General features: G+C 42.5%; 1 protein-coding gene across 1 annotated transcript in view; it reads right to left on the bottom strand.

The window, feature by feature from the left end:
• Positions 1-20,995, bottom strand: part of ANTXR1 (ANTXR cell adhesion molecule 1) — a 136,689-nt gene that overhangs the window by 71,493 nt on the left and 44,201 nt on the right. The window contains exons 10-12 of the mRNA XM_048512724.1: positions 18,460-18,558; positions 3,234-3,303; positions 2,213-2,291 (exon numbers count right to left, since the gene is read on the bottom strand). Coding sequence (XP_048368681.1) covers positions 2,213-2,291; positions 3,234-3,303; positions 18,460-18,558 — 248 coding nt within the window. The remainder of the gene's footprint in view (positions 1-2,212; positions 2,292-3,233; positions 3,304-18,459; positions 18,559-20,995) is intronic.

Raw genomic sequence — 20,995 nt, 5'->3', positions numbered from 1 at the left:
TCCTTGCCAAGGGATCCAAGGGATCACATAAACAGCAGACAAGGTGGCTTAGCAGTTCTTGGTAGATCTCATGGTTGACTAGTTCATTTAACAAAACTACCTGCACAGATAGAATTGCTACTCAGGAGAAAGCTGGAGTATAACTCTTATTCCTGACAAGCTAATTTTCTAGGGCATTGTTTTGCACAGCAGAATGTTCCATCATGCAGTTGGCTCCAGGCTCAGTTTTACCACCTCATACGTGATGTATGTCTTTTTTGTTTTCACCGTCAAGTCACAGTCAATTTATGGCAACCCCACAGAATTCTAAAGGCCAGAAATGTTTAGGGGTGGTTCACCATTGCCTGCATTTGTGTAGCAACCCTAGATTTCCTTAGTAGTCTCCAAGCCAAGTACTAACCAGGGCTGATCCTGCTTAGCTTCTCAGATCTGACAAGATTGGGCTAGCTTAAGCCATTCAGGACAGGGCAAGGTATGCTGCTGAGTCAAACCCGACTCATGGTAACCCATGTTGCTATTACTTTCCCCTCACTCTGCCCCTGGATCCTGGTCAAGAAGGTGCTGCATTCAAATAAATACAGCACAGCTAGTTCACTCCTTGCTTTTCCCCCTGGGATCATTGTCAGAGGGAAGAGGACAAAAAAGCCCAAGGTGGAGATTCCTTACCAGAAAGTAATGCGTGAAGAAGTCACCCAGTTACCAGTAAATTAAAATGAAATATTAAATACTTTGAGGGTGTGGGGGGTACCCAAAAATCCTTGTTTTTGCAAAGCACAGAAGAAAGTTACGTCTGTGACAGTTCTATAAATAAAACCCATGCATTAATCATCCCAAGGATGCTGATGACTTCAGAACAATTTAGCAAAAAATGTTCTTAAAACTGAATGACAACACAGATATTTTTCTCAAATTCCTGGGCATTAACTTTTGGGAGCTACAGCTCCATGGACTACCAGGCTATTATAGAAGTTGGCTTCTTTTTATAATCCACATAAAAACAAACTGGACAAATTTGAAAAGGGACAATAATTGAGGTTTGCCATTTTTTAAAAAAACAGATGAATTTGGCTGCTCTTGCTTGGTTGAGATACCCGCTGATTTCAAGGGAAATTCTGTTTGGTTATTGTTTGACCCCATCAGCCTGCCAGACATTCAGGATTGGCCAGAAAATTTGCTTTGCTGGTCAGAAACTAGGTCAGTCTGGAGTGTAATGTGGAGGATAGAGGTCTATGAAAGGGCTGCCCTTCCACAGACTGCCCAACCCACCCTCCCTCAGGCAAGTCTTCTCTGGTAAACCCTATGCGGCTGCTGCAGTAACCCAGTTGAAGCTGGGAAATCCAGCTTGAGGGGGGTTCCTACAGTTGGCTACCAGAGAGGCCCAGCAGCAGTCCCAAGAGCAACCCTGCTCTAAACCACTTTTGAACTAAAAGTGCTATATAAATAAAGTAGCAGCAATGCCAATAATATGATTAGGTAGAACAATATCAAAATAAGCATTCACTGGGGGATGCTTAGTGGTGGTTTGCAAATTTTAAAAGCCCCCTATTTATTTATTTATTTATTTATTTATTTATTTATTTATTTATTTATTTATTTATTTATTTATTTATTTATTTATTTTTCAAACTTCTATACCGCCCAACCCCCGAAGGGCTCTGTCACAGTTCAGGAAATCCTGGGCATTTTTATTCTATATACCTACACTTTGCATCTTTCTCTAGGGATCCTCAGTATGCACATTCCCCTCTTAAACAGCTGTTGCTTCCCGGCACACACTCACTGTTAAATTCATACCTGTCTTCATCTAGATTATCCAGACCATCAGGGACACATTACCTTGAACCAGAGGCTCTCCAACTCCTATTGGATTTTCCCCAGGCGTTCATTTAAAAGTTGCTCCACAGCCTTGTTTCATTGTAAGTTCCAGCAGCATGGGTCCGTTTCAAGTTCAAACAGATCCTGTTTCTCCAGTTCAGGGTCAGCATGTCCCAAAACAGTCCCCAGCGCCTCACAACACAGATGCCCTGCCTATTCTTTATAGAAACACACATTCAGAAGGAAAAGCCAGACCTAGAAAATACGCCACAAGAGGCCTCGGAGTTATGCATAAGGGAAAGTAGATGTGGAACTTAACAGCAGATGCCTTTACAGCAGATGACCTATACTTGGGCATGGTTATAGTGAGCTGTAGATATTAAAGCAAACAACTTACACAGTGAGTGCTGGAAATGATGACAGAGCTTGAGATGAAGCTGAGGCCATCGTTCATGCTGACCTGAAGAGCAGCTTGCCTGAAAAGAGAGAAGGTGGTAAAGTTACTTTCCAAGATGGGTCTGGGGCTCTGGGCCCATAACTTCCTTTATAAGAGCCGCACTAATGAGTTGTAACTCATGAATCAATCATTCTCTTTCTACGCCATGGTATAGGTCAAAAAAAGCCTATGATAGCTTTAGGCTGCTAGCTCCTAGACCTAGACACACAACATCTGTTGCAGGGTGGGTGGGTGGGCACTAACCAAACAGCACAGGAATTTCATTGCAGCCTGTGAAGAAACAAACTTATATTTCTAGCTAGTAACAAGGAGGAGAAGGGTCTTCAAGAGCAAATTGTTGGTTTGGGGAAATTAATGGTTTTCCATGATCAAAGTATTTATACATAAACAAATATTACAAAAAATACTGAAAGATACCAGAGCTCTTTTCTCATAAGGAAATGGAACGAACTACAGTTGAAATTGCATAGAAGGTTGCCAACAAGCCTGGAGGATAAAAATGTGCTGTCTCTAATAAAGGTTTAATGTATGGAAATGGGCAGTTGAAGCATTTTATGGCATGAAGGTAAACAGCTCCAGAACATCCCATTAAACAAAGGGTCAGGCAGTTGGCAACTCCAGCTGCAAATGGATTCCACTCTACCTAAACCCAAATACTTTTTTTAAAGTACAGTTGCCAACAATCTGGAAAAAAGGTGCCCTGTTCCTTTAATAAAGGCTTAATGGGATGCTATTTACCAGCTAATGCCATTTGCTTCCATGCCATGAAAGCCTTTAACTGCCCATTTTGACACATTAAGTCTCTATGATAGGGACACAACATTTTTCTTTAGACCAGTTGGCTGCCCAACCTCAACCATCAAGTCAAAAGATGTCCACCTCCAAATCTCAGTGAGAGGTCACATGCAAAGACAAACAGTGCAAAATAAAGAAAATGGAAAGAGTTGTTAAACAAACCTACATGCCAGCTTCTCGTAATACAGGTGCAGGGCAGAGTAAGTAGGTGTCCTCTACTGCAAATGGTTTCTCATCTAAAAAGAGAAGCACAGAAGATCGTTTGAGACCAACAAGGTTTTCACGGTACAAGGTTTTAAGAGTCATGTGAAGGAAACTTTGATTCTCAACAGATTATCCTTCCAAAATCTTGTTAGATTCTAATCTAGCTCTTTTACTGTAGACCAACATGTCTACCCTCTGAAACCACTTTAAGCATCACTTCTGCATTTGACAGAACAATCAGAAGATGGCAGTTTACAGAGGTTTATGCTCCAAGTAAACTTAACATCCTCCATATCTCATACACAACAACTTCCAGAGACAGGGTTGGGCAGAGAGAATAGTGACTAGTCAAAGGTCACCCAGAACTAGGATTTCATAGTTTGTTTTTTCTCTCTCTCAAGTCAAGGCAAGGTAAGAGACATTGAAAGGTGGTTTGCCATTGCCTGCCTCCGCATCACAACCCTGGTATTCCTTAGAGGTCTCCCATCCAAATACCACACAGGGTTGAAAGTGAGAAAGTGTGACTGGACCAGCAAGTTTCCATGGTGCAAGTGAGGATTTGGACCTATGTTTCATAGGTGCTAATCATATACCTTAACTACTAAACCATGCTGGCTCTCTAGTCATAGAACAAGGAGCAGCAGTGTAGTAGTGGTTAAGAGAAGGTGCATTCTAATCTGGAGGAACCGGGTTAGATTCCCCACTCTGGCGCTTGAGCTGAGGAGGCTTATCTGGGGAATTCAGATTAGCCTGTGCACTCCCACACATGCTAGCTGGGTGACCTTTGGCTAGTCACAGCTTTTCAGAGCACTCTCAGCCCCACCCACCTCACAGGGTGCTTGTTATGAGCGGGAAAGGGAAAGCCCCTTTGAGTCTCCTACAGAAGAGAAAGGGGGGATATAAATCCAAACTCTTCTTCTCTTCTTCTTCTTCTACAACACTCTAATCATTACACCATACAAGCATCACTATGGATTTACTTCCTCAGTGCACGCTAAATTTAAGTCTAGTTATCACTAAATGTATACTATGTATGTAGAAAGTCATATGAAAATGTGAAATTATGGAAATAAGACTACTTTGTTGTTAATGGTGGCCTTTGCATGATTACTGCTTCGGTCGTATTTTAATATAATTTTTTTCTACAAACTCAGAAATAAAGAATTCAGAGGAGGGATCTGATCTCCACTTTTGTTTCTCTAGTTCATACAACACTCTATACTTCTACCACACTGGCTGATGCAGTCACTTCTTTCCGGCATCCATGTTCTGTCAGAGCTGCAGCCTACTGAGCTCCATAAACCTCCAAGCTGCACTGTAATTAGAGGTGTACAAACCTCAGTATGGCTGGTGGGACTTAGTTTGACCACTTTGGCTTGGATGTCTTGCAAAAACCATGCAGGCTTCTGAAACTGCATGCACTGCCTTAAATTGGCCAGACAACCAATGCCGCAAGAATTCCCTATGCTCAGTTTTTTTTTCAGTTCCATCTCTGACCAGTGTAAAATAGATCAGCTTCGTACCTCTCCTTAAATTTTGCTGAATGACGTTCTGGCTCCCTACCTATTACAGGGGGATTTTTTTTCACTCTGGAACAAACTCTGGTTAACTGAAACATTATGGTATGACGAAGTCGAAGTCAATTTATTATTAGATGTGCCATGTTGAGAGTATGGGGCAAAATATAAACCTAGGGTGTGTCAGAAAACAGAGTTATGGCTCTCAGCAAAAGAAGCGCTGTACAGATGAGAAATGATAGTTGAAAGTAGGTGGTTAAGATATCAAGTTATACCAGGTACCAGACATACCAGATATTCCTCAAGGGGACTGTAAAATGAAATCAAGAGAAGATTTTATTACAGAAGGACATACTTGCCATAAGTTTATCAATGCATAATAATTAGAAGACTCTAAGACTGATTATGAAGTAGAATTATGTAAGAACGATGATCATGTCATTGCTAAATTGTACACGTTTCTGTTGAAATTTGAAACAGATGAAGAATGAATGTATGATAAAATGGGCCAGTAACTTTGGATACACTATACAAATGGATCAATGGAAAAATATGTGATTAAAAGGTCCTAAATGTATATTCAGCTCTTATAAAATTATTCATCTTAGTTATCTGTCACCAGAGAAATTTTCAACCAAAGCAGGTTTATGTCTGTCTGTCTGTCTGTCTGTCTGTCTGTCTATACATCTGAGGGAGGGAGTTTTGTTACTGGTTTACTGTAACACTGTGAAAGATCCTCAACATCCATTTGAGATACTTCAGGGCCAGCCCTCTGAATCACAAGTGCTTGTGTCCATAACTCCTTTTTGGAGCCACCCCCACTCCCCAAATCTTCATTGTACTGAATGATGGTCAGTCATCATTATTTTTAAGCAACATCTTATTGCAGCAGGAAAACAGAAACAAGATGCAGTATCTTCTTGGGCTGAGTTGGCAGAATCATCATATCTTTTTAATGTTGGTCTCAAGAATTTCTTTGGTTTTTGGTAAACAATCCAGAACAGCAGTTTTAATCCCAAAGCTCTGCTTTTCATTTTGTCCTGAGTGAGTCCTGCAACACCCTTTATTAGATCCATTGTTTGTGTTATTCAATGTAATCGTATTGGAATCCAGAGAATCTTGTAATAAATGGTGTTGAGGACTGGATAAAAAGTTCTGCCCAGACAGTTCTGTTTTTAGGAATAAATATCCACCTCCTAGCACCATACTTCCTGTCTGTGCCTCATGGCAGAAGAGGTTTTGGTGAGACATAATGTCTGATGACAGATTTAGCAGTACTCTCTTTATTCAGGAATACTTTCCATAGAATATTTATGAATAATAATAGTTGGCATAGTGTTGCAGTTAAGCCAATTAAAAATATTAATTTAAAATATGGGGGGGGGGGCGTTAAACTATGAACTTGCGTCTATGAATCATTTGAGGCATAATAATTTGCAAAAGCTTCTTTGCCTGGTCACCTGGGGATGATTCTCACTCAGGTTTCCCAACCTCCAGGTGGGGCCTGGAGATCTCCCACAATTACAATCAATCACCTGTCCTGATATTCTTCAGGGTTCTAGAGCAGCAGTCTAGAAAGTTCTAGAGCAGGGGTCATGAAATTAACTGCCCAGTAGGGCCACAACCATTCTGCGGCACTTTTCATCCAGGCTTCAAACCACTTATTGTCAGGAGAATCAGCTCACTAGACCACAGTACCAGGTTGAGGATAACGAAAAATAGTTACAGAGTTCAAGGGTCACATACACATTGGTGTCCAACTAACAGCCTTCAAAAGTGGGCAACAACTCAAATGTGGCCCTCATACCAAAAATCGTTCCAGAGTTCTTGACCTTGTAACACATACTTTTGTGAACTACTTGCAGTCCCTTCTCCGGCTAATTCAGAACAGCTGAAACCATTCCAGAAGATGGCAAAGTAAACATGTTTTTCAAGCATTGGAAGACCATCTAAGAGCATGAATTGTCTCAGTTCATTAATTTTTATAGTCCCACAATTAAACCCTCCCATAGCTTCAGGAAAACAAGATAAAAACTCATCTGACAGTTTTGTGTCAGCTTTGCACATTATAGGCTATGCAATTTTGTGATACAGAAAATGTCCATTCTTGCTGGATCAAAAAGAAATGTTTTCATACTTTGTTCACTTCTGCACATTCAAGAGCTTTAAAGATGAGAGATACAGAGAAGGCACATTTGCAGAGGTATCATTATAGCCAACAAAAGCACATTTCGCTATAGAACTGGTTCTTTTATAAAGGAAATGGTAGGAGAAATGATTGATTCCACATCAGTGAATATAGAAGGAGAACTATCCACCCCCAGCTCCCAGAACCAACCAAAGAATATGTGGATACGCAATGTGTTTCAAGATAAGAATAAACAGCCAAACAGAAAAGATACTGTAAACACTTCAGATACAAACAGTTTCTTCTGTGTTGTTAAAGGAAATGTCCTGCTTATCATAAAATCCTCTAAATGTAAACACTACCACTGACAAAAACCAAAGCAAATGGTGTCTGGATGTGAAAGCTGATACACAATTTCCTGGAAACAAGACATAATGTGACGAAAACTGACATTTGTTTGTGGACCTAGGGACGAGGGAAGGAGTAAGACTACAGGAGAAATCGTCCACAGACACCTCATTGGGTAAAATGAGTAAGCGCGGGCCTTCCCTTGCGTTTGCTCCGGAGACTAAAGCTGGTTCAACATGCAGCGGCGCGCTTACTCACAGGCAGCGCCATTTACGATCATATTCAGCCTGTATTGCGCCAGCTGCATTGGCTCCCGGTGGAGTTCCGGATCATCTTCAAGGTATTACAGGTGTTGACCTTCAAGGCCTTACAGCTGCCTGGGACCCTCAAAATTCCTTCAAGCACCGCATCACCCCCCGTGCATGTCCCGGCACGCCTCTTCAGTTTCAAGTGGAGGCCAATTTATTAGTGGTCCCTGGCCCCTCAATGATGCGGCTGGCCTCCACACGGGCCAGGGCCTTTACTGCTCTGGCCCCGGCCTGGTGGAACACCCTTCCTTCCTGAGCTCGTTCGGGCCCATATGGACCTTAACGAGTCTCCGCAGGGCCTGTAAAACTGGAGTTGTTCACTGGCCTCTCTGGAGGGTCCAGCCGCTGAATGTGTGCCCCCCAGTTTGGCCCCTAGCTGGCTCTAACACCTGGGCCTACCATCTAACACATGGCTCTCTACTCAGCCTCCCTCCTCCGCTGGGAGAACTTTAAAATTGGGGTTATGGATCTTTATACTGCTAATCAGCTGTGTTTTAATGGTTTTAGTAATTTATTTAACTGTATTTATATTTTTGTGCTGTACACCGCCCAGAGCCCTTCGGGGATGGGGCGGTTTAAAAGTTTAAGTAATAAATAAATAAAATAAATAAAATGTTCTTTTGAATTCAATCATAATAGCATTTGACATGGCATCAAGTCTTGATCCAGCACTGGGCAACCCGCCTGCTGACTGATGGCACCAACCCTTTCCTCAGCCCACCTGCTGGAGGAAAGTGTGTTGGATAGCAAGTCTTGGGTTTCACTTGGGCATGATCCTGTGCATGGTTCCCATGCCACCTGAGGGCTAGAGTCAGGTAACAGTCCCCAAGCTGGGCAATGCCACTAGACAGTCTAATCCCAAGGGAGGCAGGCATGGAGATTCAGCCAACCCCCAAAATGGCATCTAGACCAATGCCCAGAGTACCACAAGAGGAAGCCAGCACAGACTGAGAGACTCCCCCTATACACACATATACTCCTCAGCGATGGCCTCTTAACTCCTCTGGGAGTAGACACCAGTGAAAACATTGGGCCTCCAGGTCTGCCTGGACGGCCCTCCCCTGCACCCAACTGACTGGTTCCTGATTGGTTCCCCTTGGAGTCAGTACCAATCGTCCCATTGCCAAGCTCACACTGGGAAGCCAGGTAAGAACCTTCCCACTCTTGTTTCCAAGCCACAAAAGCATCCCTAGAAGAGTTCAGGGCTGTCACTTTGGTGGTTAAGTATCTTGAACACTTGACTGCATTGTATACAAAGGTGAAAATATCTTAAGAAATAGACAGTATTTCAAAGCCATTATCATTTCCATTATTGTCTTATAGGATGGAAACTGAGGCTCAGAGACACCAACTTGCTATGGCCAGTAAATCTGAGAATGATCTGGGTCTTGGTTCTAAAAGTTTATCTTTGGTGCTAATGTACCAGCCTCCCCAGCTTAGCCCAGTTGGTCACATTTGTCCATGTAATGACTCAAGATCTTGTGCCTCCACTTTCTGAGAATATTTCGCAAGATTTCTGTTGGTCTTCCTGCCTTAGATCTGCTCTTCTTTTCTATTCTGGAATTTCCTAGAGGATGCAATGCAGGTTTCGATAAATGGGGGAGGGGTACTTTTGCTTGGAAAAAATTTTTTTGCTTTGAAACAAACATGAGCTGTTATTTTTTTTCCTTCTCTCTCTTTTTTCTGGTGCAAACAAAACAAAAATCTAATTGATTTGCATAATTCCAACCATCTGGTTCCTTCCTGGAAAACTATGTTTGGAAACAAAACATATGTCTGAAATTGCTCATTAGATTTCAGAAATGACAAATGTTGTCCAGAAAGGAGGTACATTTAGAATCCGGTATCTAAGATGCATCAGTTCAAGCTTGACGTTCTGTCTCTCTAATACATAACACACATCAAAAGTCTACTGCTCCCCAATCCCCTGGAAATAGGAGGAATTCTTTAGGTGCACAGCAGTTAAGATTTCAGATTCTTTCTTCGGTGTCTTTGTTTGGAGCACGTAACGGATGCGGGGTTAGTTTTCCCTTACCCTCAGTGGTCCTCCAGGCATAGGGTTGCCAACTCTGGGTTGGGAAAAGTCCTGGAGATTTGGGGGTGGGGCCTGAAAAGGGTGGAGTTTGGGGACAGGAGGGAGCTCAGCAGGTATAAATTCCACAGAGTCCATCCTGTGAAGCTAATCACTATTGTAAAGTCAGCTCTCCAGGAAGAACACCTTGGAATTCTTCATACCATCCACAAGTATTTGCTTATTCTGAGGGAGATATTTTTTCCTGCTGTTGCTATAGCAAAGCAGAATCTTCCATCCAACAAAACAGCCCTTTTTAAAGGACTCAGTCTCATTTTGCGGGGAAGCAAGAATGCAGGGAGAGAGACACCACTACTGCATTCTCCGAACCAGCAAAATTGCCCGCTCAAGAGCCCAAAAAAATGAGAAATGAGTGTTTTGCTAATACTGTAATGAAAACCATGCTGAAATCATGCTATAATTTCCCTTCTCTGCATAGAGGCATCGTACACGTCCAGAGAGCCAGGGCTACTTATGACAGATTTTGTTGGAAGGGTGGGGGTAAAGAAAGAGTAGGGAAAGACTAATGATATAGACAGTATGTCATAGGCTTAGCTATTTGTATAGATGGTGAAGGAGGCTGGAAAGAATCTTCTCCCTAATGGATTGCTCTGCTGCAGCTAAGTTTTTAAATCGACAGCATATGCTTTATCTTCAGTAAGGCTTTTGGATACAATTCCACATGGACGAAAAGACATGGATACACCTCTGGCTAGGAAACCATAGTGGAAATGAGGGGATTAAGACATTATTGTTAGTGTATTCTGTAGACAGCAGCAGTTCCACTACTCTCAGACAAGCCCTCGTTGATATGTTTATTAATGGTTTTCATGAAAGAAGGGAAGTAACACACTTCTTCCTTCAGATGAGGTTCTGTAGGTTAAGGGGTCCTACCTGGATCTGGATAGGCCAGGCTAGCCTGATCTCATCGGTTCTCAGAAGCTAAGCAGGGTCAGCCCTGGTCAGTATTTGAATGCGAGACACACACACACACACACACACACACACACACACACACACACACACACACACAGGAATAGCAGGGTTGTTATGCAGGGAATGACAAAACACCTCTGAACATCTCTTGCCTTGAAATCCTTCGGGGTTGCCATTAAGTAAGCTGCAACTTGATCACAAAAAGGGGGTGAGCTGGCCTTTGTAGTCAACCGGTACTCTGTGAAAAAGAGGGCACGACCGGACTCATGCTACAGTTCTGCACAAGCATAGAATTACCAGAGTATGGTGTTACCTGCAGAAATTAAAAAACCTAAGAATCTCAGTTTTCATTTTTAAAAAGACAAGTTTCTAGTCTTTATAATTCCACCTATCCAGGAACTAGAAGATGGAGCTTCAGTTCTCTGTCTAGTTTTCTTGATCATACCCAGAACGAAGGGAGGAGATTAGGGTTGCCAACCTCTGGGTGGGGTCTGGAGAGCTCCAGAAATTACAACCTATCTCCAGACGACAGCAATCACTTTGCAGAGGTCCTGCCCTTTCCCAAACCCTGCACTCCCCAGGCACCACCAAGAAATATCCACAATTTTCCCAATCTGGCGCTGGAAACCATAGAGATAGAAGCAGGATCAGACCAGAGCTAAGCAAGAAATCCTCAGCTTAAGAGCGGAATCCATGAAGATTCCTTATATCAAGTCAGACCCTTTATCTACCAAGGTCAGTAATGGCCAACTCTCTGGCAACAACTCTCCAGGGTCTCTGAAAAAGATACCTATCAAATCAATTGCTATTTGACTCTTTTAAATGGAGATGCCAGGGATTGAACCTAGGACATTCTGCACTCACAGAAGGTGTTTCAACACTGAGCCACAGGCCCTTAAGATGAAAATACAGGCATGCCTAGTGGTGAACAAAATGCCTGTTCAACTGCCACACTTGCCCCTCCACCTATTCATCAGATTACCAGCTTGACTTTTACTCATTTTTTAAAAAATAAAGTACTAGTTAAATATTCATACATGCATCCACACATGTATGAATATCTCTTAATGCTAGTTCTACAAGGAATAATGTTTAAAACTATACCACTGCACCAGTAATATCTCTCTCTCTCTCTCTCTCTCTCTCTCTCTCTCTCTCTCTCTGTGTGTGTGTGTGTGTGTGTGTGTGTGTGTGTGTGTGTGTGTGTGTGTGTGTGTGTGTGTGTGTTCATCTTGAATCATTATAGCTCTGTGACCTAGGGGGAAAAAACCCTCACTATTTTCTGCTGCCCTTTAATTGGATTAATCTAAGCACAGCTTTATTTCACTTTCCTTGGATGTAATTAGAGGACAGGAAGTCTCACTCAAAGAAGTGACCTGCACAGTGCAGCCCGCATAAGGTTCCTATCAGCTCCGAAGTGATTTAACTCCACTTTTTAAGCCTGTTGTAGCCAAGAATTTGCAACACCCCTTCAAGAATGCAGGAATGGAACCAGCCCAATGTACTGCTGGTAGAACTGAGCACAACCCAAGGGCAATAGAAAACGTGTGCTCATTTTTGCCAGGAACGCATTTTAGTGTAATATCTTCATGGATATTTTTCAGCAGTCAAGTCAGGCAGTGGATGCCTAGGGGCAGTAACAGGCCCTGTGAGGACTAATAAACTGAAGCCCTAAGAATGAGGTGCTGTTGGCTGTAACAGAGCTAATCAAATAACTGAAATATCACCTGTTGGCAGGCCTGCACTCTTTCTAAAGAATCCAATTTGCAGCTCAAGGGTGCTGCTAGATCTATAACTATCTATCTAGATCAAAATGTCCATTTCATCTGTGGAGCATAGAATCTTTAATTAGATCGGGAAGACCTTACGGCTTCTTTTGAAAGTGAGATCTGGTCACAGGTTTCTATGTTTTGGGCATTTCCACTGTGCTCTGTGTGGGGCTGCTGTAGAAGGTGGTCCAGTAACTGCAATAGGGGCATAATCCAGGAACAAATACTAACAATAAGTAATATACTATACCAGAACTCCAGTGGCTGCCAATTCTTTTCCAGATCAGGGCTCATATTTACAAAGCCTTAAATAGTCTGCAAATGGGCCACCCAAAGGATCCCTTACTCTCTGTACAATTCTGCCCAACCAATACCTTTTCTGGCATGGATCAAGAGCTTTCAGAAAGTGGATGGAGCCAGAGGGCTCCTATCCAGCATGACTTCTGATTGGCCATCTAATCAACTGTGCAGATTAAAATAATGTTACTCCAGTGGTAGCTGCCACCACAATGTTGGTTTTATTCTCTCTCTCTCACTCCTTTTTCCCCAGTGTATTTTTAAAGTACCCACCTTCTTCCCTACACTTGGACTTTCTCTTGTGTATATGGGTGAATCTGCCTCCTATGGGAGCTATTTTATAGTTGCACCTACTTTTTGCGAAGAATTTTAGGGTCACCAAGGTGTGTCCCCTATGACACCCTACGTAGAGAAACTGGACAAAATAGCATGGAATTGATGGCATGGACAAGAACATTTAAGTACTGGACCCAAATTCATTTTGAGCCCAAACCCAATAGCTTTATACATCAACTCTTATCAGAATCTGCTTCTGTGAAATGGTTGGCTGACATAGATAAGAGAAACTTAACAACATGGGCTTAACAGCTGACCAGTTCCAAACTATGTCTGCCATCAGAATTCAAAATGAAATCAAATCTGTTTTAGTCGAAAGAGAGAAACTGGGAATGGTGCAGGAGGGGGGGAAAAGCTGCTCTCCACAGGCCTTGGGAATTGTCCGATCAGACCATTGTGCCAACTATTTGTACATTTTGTGCAACCCCAAACATCTGCAGAGCATACACTTTGGTCTCGCTTTTAACGCTCTAAGCCTAACGCTTATGACTCTTGGCAGGTATAATAACACTCCATATGAGAACAGGTTATGCCAGTGTAATATGGCCGTTGTTGAGACTGTTCAACATGTACTATTGGAATGTCCAATGTAAGTCAAGTTCACGCTCTATATACATCTGTCCATTGATAGAGAGCTCAAATGATGTTAGGCTACCATCTGTTATGAATTTTCTACTCAACGGTTCCTGTGATCTTGTATGTGAGAATGTTGCAAGTTTTTTGAGGAACTATTTGTACATAGTACAAATCATTGCCTACATAGTAGTAATGGCTAAATTATTTTATGTGTGCATGAATGTTGTGAATGTTCAACGCTGTTTTAATGTATTTTAATATTTGAATGTCTCAGTTAGTAGATAAATGCACCTTTTTACTAACTCTGTAATTTATAATGCCAATAAAGGCTTTGGAATTGGAATTGGTTTATAGTTGCACCCAACACGATGTATCAGAATTCCAAAGGTGCCCACAGGCTCAAAAAGGTTGGGGACCCCTGAGTGACATCTTTCTCATTCTACTTAGGACAGCACTGTCAGTTTTTTAAAAATAATGTTATGCCCATTAGGATGTTCATTCATAAGATTTACCTTCAAATAAAGCCTTGATAAAATTGGAGCATTTGACAGTGGGATTTCCCACTAAATTGCCATCAAATTCTGCCAGAAGTGAATTAGGAGTGGACTTGGCTGGTCATGTCTGGGTAAGATGACTTAATGGTATATTATAAGAAACAGTTTGACCCAGTTTCCAGGTTGGATGTTGTCAAAATCCTGGGAAGGCCACTACTTGCACTCTGGATCCTTGGCTGATAAAATCATATCAGGACCACACAAACAAACTATTAGTATCTATTATAAATCAGTCACTAACTCATGGCACCTTTCCTTGGCCATTTCAAAGAGGTGGTTATCCATCCACTACTTAAAAAACCATCCCTACAGAAAAATGATGTGGCCAAATCACACCGTCTCTAACCTGGACAAAGTGATTTAGAGAGCAGGAACAGACCCAACAGTCTTCTTGGAGAACTCATCTGCACCAGGCCTTTCTCAGTCATGCTTCAGGACAGGCTATGGGACCAAGATGGCTCTGCTAGTTTTAGTTGATGACCTTCGCCTGAGGCGATGCCTTTTCTTGCTCTTACTGGACTAATAATATAAACTGATGGGAGTGATACTAAAATCTATGTAAGGATAACAAAGAAGTAACCCTAATACAAAAAATGTCGATCAAGAGCATTTTCCTAGCCTCTTCAATCAACTAGCTTTAAGTTTCCACAGCTTAGCTCGTTCAGTATGCAAAAATAAAGACCCTTGCTTTAGGTAAACAATTTAATCAAATGCAAAGATCCTTAACATTAAATCAAAGTCTGAAAATCAGTCCATTATACTTGCAAACACAATGCTTATATATTCTCAACAAAGTCCTGTAGTTTAAAGAACTTTATTTCTCTTGGCAGCTTTAAATAAGCTTCAAGTCAGCAATCAGACAGCTTTCCCTAGGACTTGTAAATAACTCTTTTGGATGCCTTCTTTGCTTGTTCATTTTTTAAAAAATTGTTATACACTGCTGTCATTATTTTGTAAATATACCATAGAAAACATGTACATGCATCATAATAACATTATATAATTAAGGTGTTAAGGTTACCCTGTTGCCTGTCTACCCTGCTGAGAAGCAGCCGATTATGTGAAGCAGGTGAAAAGAAATAGGATAATGGCATCAGAGAGTGAGGTAAATTGTACTCCATCTTTTTAATATTTTGGTATTGCACTATTTTATTTTAGGATTCTATACACTGCCTCAAAACCTGAGAGAAGCAGGATAAAATAGTTTCAACAAAACACATTCTTATACTAAGGCATACCCTCTCCTACCCCTCAAACAAGAAACTTGGGACTTCCATGCAATAGCACTGAGATTTTAGGAACTGTTTGCTCACAAACATTTGATATTCATTTCAAATTCAGATAGAATCTAAATAGCTTTGCCAAACCACCATTAATGCTTGGGAAGCACCAAGCACCTTCAACTCCAAAAAGACTCAATGTGTTGTTCAGACCAAGGCCAGATGTAAGTGCTAAAAAAACAGAGGTTTGGCCTTCTGATCAAATGTGTTTTTAAATAGTACTGATCAAAAGCAGACAATGCCTCAAATTAGAACTGGATGATTAATCTTTGAGGTAATATTGTCCCTTAGCCTTCCTGGGATTTCTAGATCTTAGGAATGCCCTAATTCCCTAGCCCAGTAGGATGTGCTGCAAAAGATGTTGGGGAATCTCTGGAGCCAGGAATGTAGCTGAAAATGAAAGAGCTGGCATGTCCAGAGAAACTGTCCATGCCACTGGGTGGAATTGGCACCCAGTCCAGAGACTTAGCTAGTTGGAGGAAAAACTGAGCAGCCAACTAACTCCAAGGCCCATGCCAGCTGAATACATTAGGCTGTGCCTAGAAGAAATCCCAGAGCATGTGCTGACCAGGTACATTTCCTTCACCACTCCTAGCTGAAAGCTAACCAGGAAGAAGAGAAGAAGAAGAGTTTGGATTTATATCCCCCCTTTCTCTCCTGCAGAAGACTCAAAGGGGCTTACAATCTCCTTGCCCTACCCCCCTCACAACAAACACCCTGTGAGGTAAGTGGGGCTGAGAGAGTTCTGAGAAGCTGTGATCAGCCCAAGGTCAGCCAGCTGGCATGTGTGGGAGTGCACAGGCTAATCTGAATTCCCCAGATAAGCCTCCACAGCTCAGGTGGCAGAGCTGGGAATCAAACCCGGTTCCTCCAGATTAGATATACGAGCTCTTAACCTCCTACGCCACTGTAATGAACGGGATGCTGGAAAACCATTGCTGCTCTCAAATCCATCATGTAAAAAAAAAATGGATTCACCATGTCGTTCATCATGGAGTTCAACAGTACAATTCATAATTATTCAGATTTCTCCTGCCCAGAGCCTATTATATACTAAAATACTAGTTATCCCAAGAAGCTATCTGTTATTCTTTTTAATAACTATTTATTACAGTGGAATCAGTGAACCCAGCACACTTCCAGAACAGCAAAAAACAAGACTGCTCTCTGGGAAATTATAGTTTAAATTAAATAAGGGGGAGACCGAAGGGGAAGGGAAACTAACCAGGGATGGTGGTGTGGCCTTGAGCTTCTGCTCAATGGGGACTGAGGGGATTCATGGAAAAAAATGGTGGGGAGGTTGGCAGACGTAAGACAGGTGGCAACTGGTACATCTTCCAGAAAGAAGTTCCAAGGATAAAAGGGAAGCAGTGTATATTTAAAGGATGAGGAGCCATTTAAATGGCTGACAGCGAAGGCCTAATCAGAGTTATACTCTTCTAAGTTATACCATTCTAAGCCCAGGATTTAGATCAGTTTAACTCTGTTTAGGATTGCTGCAGCAGGGTGGAAGTTAATCTAACTAATTAACCAGTCAACAGGTAACACACATGCACTTCATAACCAGCTTGCTGCCAAGAAGATTCCTGTCCAGTCATCCCACTGTGATAGAAGAATGATGCATTGCTGTTTTGCTGTTGCATTAGGATTTGCCCTTGGAGATGCTGCTCTTGCTTAATACTCACTGTTAGCATTCAGCCAAATGTTGGGCTGGGCAACTGAGAGCTCCCTTGTCCCTTAGCAGCTATTCTGGGCACCAAAAGACCCATCCAGAGCCCACTTTGATATCTCAACAATCTACATTAATTCTCAATCCTCTGCATCCTGAAGTGGCCCCATCCTGGATGGACTCACTTTAGAAAGACTTTTGGGGCATACAGCAAGTCACCACCTGGATGTGTGTTTCAACATGAGGTCAATCATTGTCTTCATCTTCACATGACGGCATCAATCATCACACCACTAACTGGCATAAAAATCAGTTAGGGTGACCTGCATCTTTACACTTAGGCTGAAGACCAATTTAATACAAAAAGAAAGTTCATGCGGGTCTCTGAGTTGGAAGGTGAGATTAAGTTCTGACTAACAACATAGCTGCAATGGCAGGTGAATATACTAGAATCAAACATGAGCTCAGACATTATCCCTGGCCCTCCCACCCCATGTCACATGAATATTCATACATATATCTTTTAATCTGTCACCTTAATAATTTTTTTAAAGTATCAGTCCCAGTTCCAGGGACTGATGCCGTTCTTGGTGACATCATAAAAGCCAGTCAAATCAGTGCCATGACAGCCAGTTTCTTTAAGAAACTTGCAGCAAAATGTCCATCAGTATGACAGGTAATGGCACTTGTTTGGTGTGTTTGTATAAGAAAGGCTGGATAAGGACCTGAACTGGGGCAGTAAATATCTGCGAGTTGTGCACAAAGATTACAGGACCCATGTTGTCCTTTAAGAAGAAGAAGAAGAAGAGTTGGATTTATATCCCCCAGGACTCATGTTGTCCTTTACAGGACCCATGTTGTCCTTTAAGAAGAAGAAGAAGAGTTGGATTTACATCCCCCTTTCTCTCCTGTAGGAGGCTCAAAGGGGCTTAGAAACTACTTACCCTTTCCCCCTCACAACAAACACCCTGTGAGGTAGGTGAGCTGAGAGAGCACAGAAGAACTGTGACTAGCCCAAGGTCACCCAGCTGGTGTGTGTTAGCTAATCTGAATTCCCCAGATAAGCCTCCACAGCTCAAGAGCAGAGCGGAGAATCAAACCCGGTTCCTCCAGATTAGAGTTCACCTGCTCTCAACCACCATGCCATTGCTGTAATGAACACCAACTCAAGATGACTCACAGCCACTTTCTTGACCATAGATGGCACTGAGAATTTTCACAGGCTTAATTACACAGGGAAACTCCTTATTACAGGCAGCAACCAACAACCCAGACCTGGAAGTATTCTCCAAAGGGGTAGGCACAAAGACCACTAGGCTAGTGGTCAATTGTCAATTGTCACTTACCCAAGTCAATTGTCACCTACCCAAAGGTGCAAGAACCAGAACGAGCTACTTACTGAGAATGATCGTCTCATTGATTCGGAAACTGCAGAGGACCCTGTCGACATTGCGGGCGTGCCGGAACCCATTTCCCGTCACGACTACTTGGAATGATTCTGAAAGCCGAGAAAAATAATTCTCACCATTTCTACTGAGGACACCATATTTTTATTTGTACATTTTAAATCAGAGTTATGCTGGAAATGTGGTAAAGAGAAACGGTCAGCTCCTCCCCAGTCTGCCCCCACCATGCCAGCTGGCACCACGTTCCAACACCAGGGAGGGCCTCGGCGGCTGCACACTAGTGGAATCACCTCTCCAGTGGGGCAGGCAAATCAGCTCGAGTGACGGCACACAGCTCTCAAAGGCAGATTCGGCCCCCTGTTTGGATGGGGCTGTCAGATTAGAACCTGCGTGACCTGGTTTCAAATGCCTGCCCTGCTACAAAGCTTGCTGGATGACCTTGGCCCATTCAAATTCTCTCTCAGCCTAACCTACCTCTCAAGGTTGTTGTGATAATGAAATGGGGGAAGAATGAGCTCTCTGGAGAACAGAGAGAATAAAAATGTACTAGATGTTTGTTCCAAGTGCCTTCCCCCACTGATATTTAAAGTTATTTTTTAACATCCAGCAAAGCAGTCCCAGATGTCACACAGCTGTTATACAGCTTGGATTTTTAAACTCTGCAAATCTGAATTTTATAATGAACACAGCAAAGCTTATCTTTATTTGCATAATTAGGAAGAAGAATATGTTACATTGACTTTTCTGCTCTTCTGCCTAGAATCCCAAAGATCGGAGTAGCTGGAGATGTGAGGTTGAAAGAGCGACCCAATTTCTTTGGGGATCCCAACGCAATTTTAAAAGCTAGCACAATCTGTCTGGGAAGTTTGCCAGTTCTCCATATTCAACATTTGTATTTGCAATTATACAGACATTTTTAAAGTCACAAAGCTCCAAATCAACCCTGTAAAAGGCTATCTCTGAGGGGCAAACTAGACGTGACCACATCCAGGGCCTGTGAACAATGACACCACTTTAAAAAGATTTAAGAATGCTGCCACAGCATAGTGGGCTGAGGTTCTCTTGTCCTCCACCCATGCATTTTCAAGCACTAACCCACTCCAGCCATTTCAGCACTTGGAAAGGCACAGCGAAAAGAGCACAGGATCAAGCCCTTGAAGCATTGTTAAAGCCTTTTAAAATGGTGAAAGTGTCCACAGATGAACTCATGGATGCTATCATGCCTATTTGGCCTGAATCTTCCTATTGCATTGGGAGAGAGAAACAATATAGAAGTAGGCAGTATCAAACAATGAGTCCACCTTAGGACAATACCACAATGCTGGGCCTTTTGCCACAGCTATACAGATCGCAGAGCCAGCCTGGAGTAGTGGTTAAGAGCAGCAGACTTTGATCTGGAAAACCAGGTTTGATTCCCCACTCCTCCACGTGAAGGCTGCTGGGTGACCTTGGGTGGGCTTTCAGAATTCTCTCAGCCCATGCAATGGCAAACTACGAAGAATCTTGCCTTGAAAACCCTACAAGATTGCCACAAGTCAGCTATGACTTGACGGCACATGCATGCGCGCACACACAGCTAGAGAACTACCTTACACAGAAAGAAAAGTGACTAGAAAAATCAGAGCTAAAAGCGCTCAAGAAAACTTTCAAGAGAGAGATCACAAATGCACTCCTAAAAACAATTTCTTGGGAGTAAGCCCTGAGTAGACACCCTTCTGAGTGAATATTGCTCTTTATACTTTCCATTTTCTAATGCATATAATTAAACATATTGAAACAAACAATCAGGAGGCTGCAGGATTATCACTTTAAAACCTCATTTTGCAGCGAAAGTGACCCCGCTTTCTGCTGAATCAACAATTTCCTTGGCGCTTAACAGATACCGCCCACTCATTGCCTTTCTTAGCACACGCCTCAGGGGGCTGCTGCTCTGTAGCTGTGCAAAGAATACAAGTTGACTCAGGAATCTGGGCTTTACTCCAAGCCTCAATTTCTTTTGTCCTAGAAGGATCAGCTTCACAGCATCCATCTCTGCAGGCCGGTGAGCTCATTCAAGGAAGCATGCAAAATAATAGGAGAGTAGAAGGTGCTCTATTAGGAGAAGCAAGCAGAAAAAAACCCAGCCTTTGTCTGTTTTGTAGAGATCTGAGTGCTCCTCTGACAACTGATTTGAGGAGGCAACTGCTATGCTTCACAGCATGAGCCCCTTGACAGAACCTTTCTAGCCAGGCAATCTCGTGATCAGGTTGCATGGATCACCTCTTGTTCTCTTCCAAATAAACCCCAGATTTTACAGTTGCCTCTCAGGGCCTTACAGATACTCACACAGGAAAGCAGTTTGGATGCTCCTTAGTTCTTCCCAGACTATCCCTCGCCCTGAGGATGCACTTGTGTACTCTGCACTAACCAACACCACTTTGCTGGCACCCCAATAGTAAATGCCTGATAGTAAAAGTCTGTATGCATGCTGAAACTTCCCAAATGCACAGTGAAATTGATGCACCAGTATTAAAAAAACCCAGCCAATTA

Source organism: Sphaerodactylus townsendi, linkage group LG12 (genome assembly GCF_021028975.2).
Source record: "Sphaerodactylus townsendi isolate TG3544 linkage group LG12, MPM_Stown_v2.3, whole genome shotgun sequence".
Lineage (NCBI taxonomy): Eukaryota > Metazoa > Chordata > Lepidosauria > Squamata > Sphaerodactylidae > Sphaerodactylus > Sphaerodactylus townsendi.
Note: the sequence above shows the minus strand (reverse complement) of the source record. Positions and strands in the feature narration are given on the sequence as shown.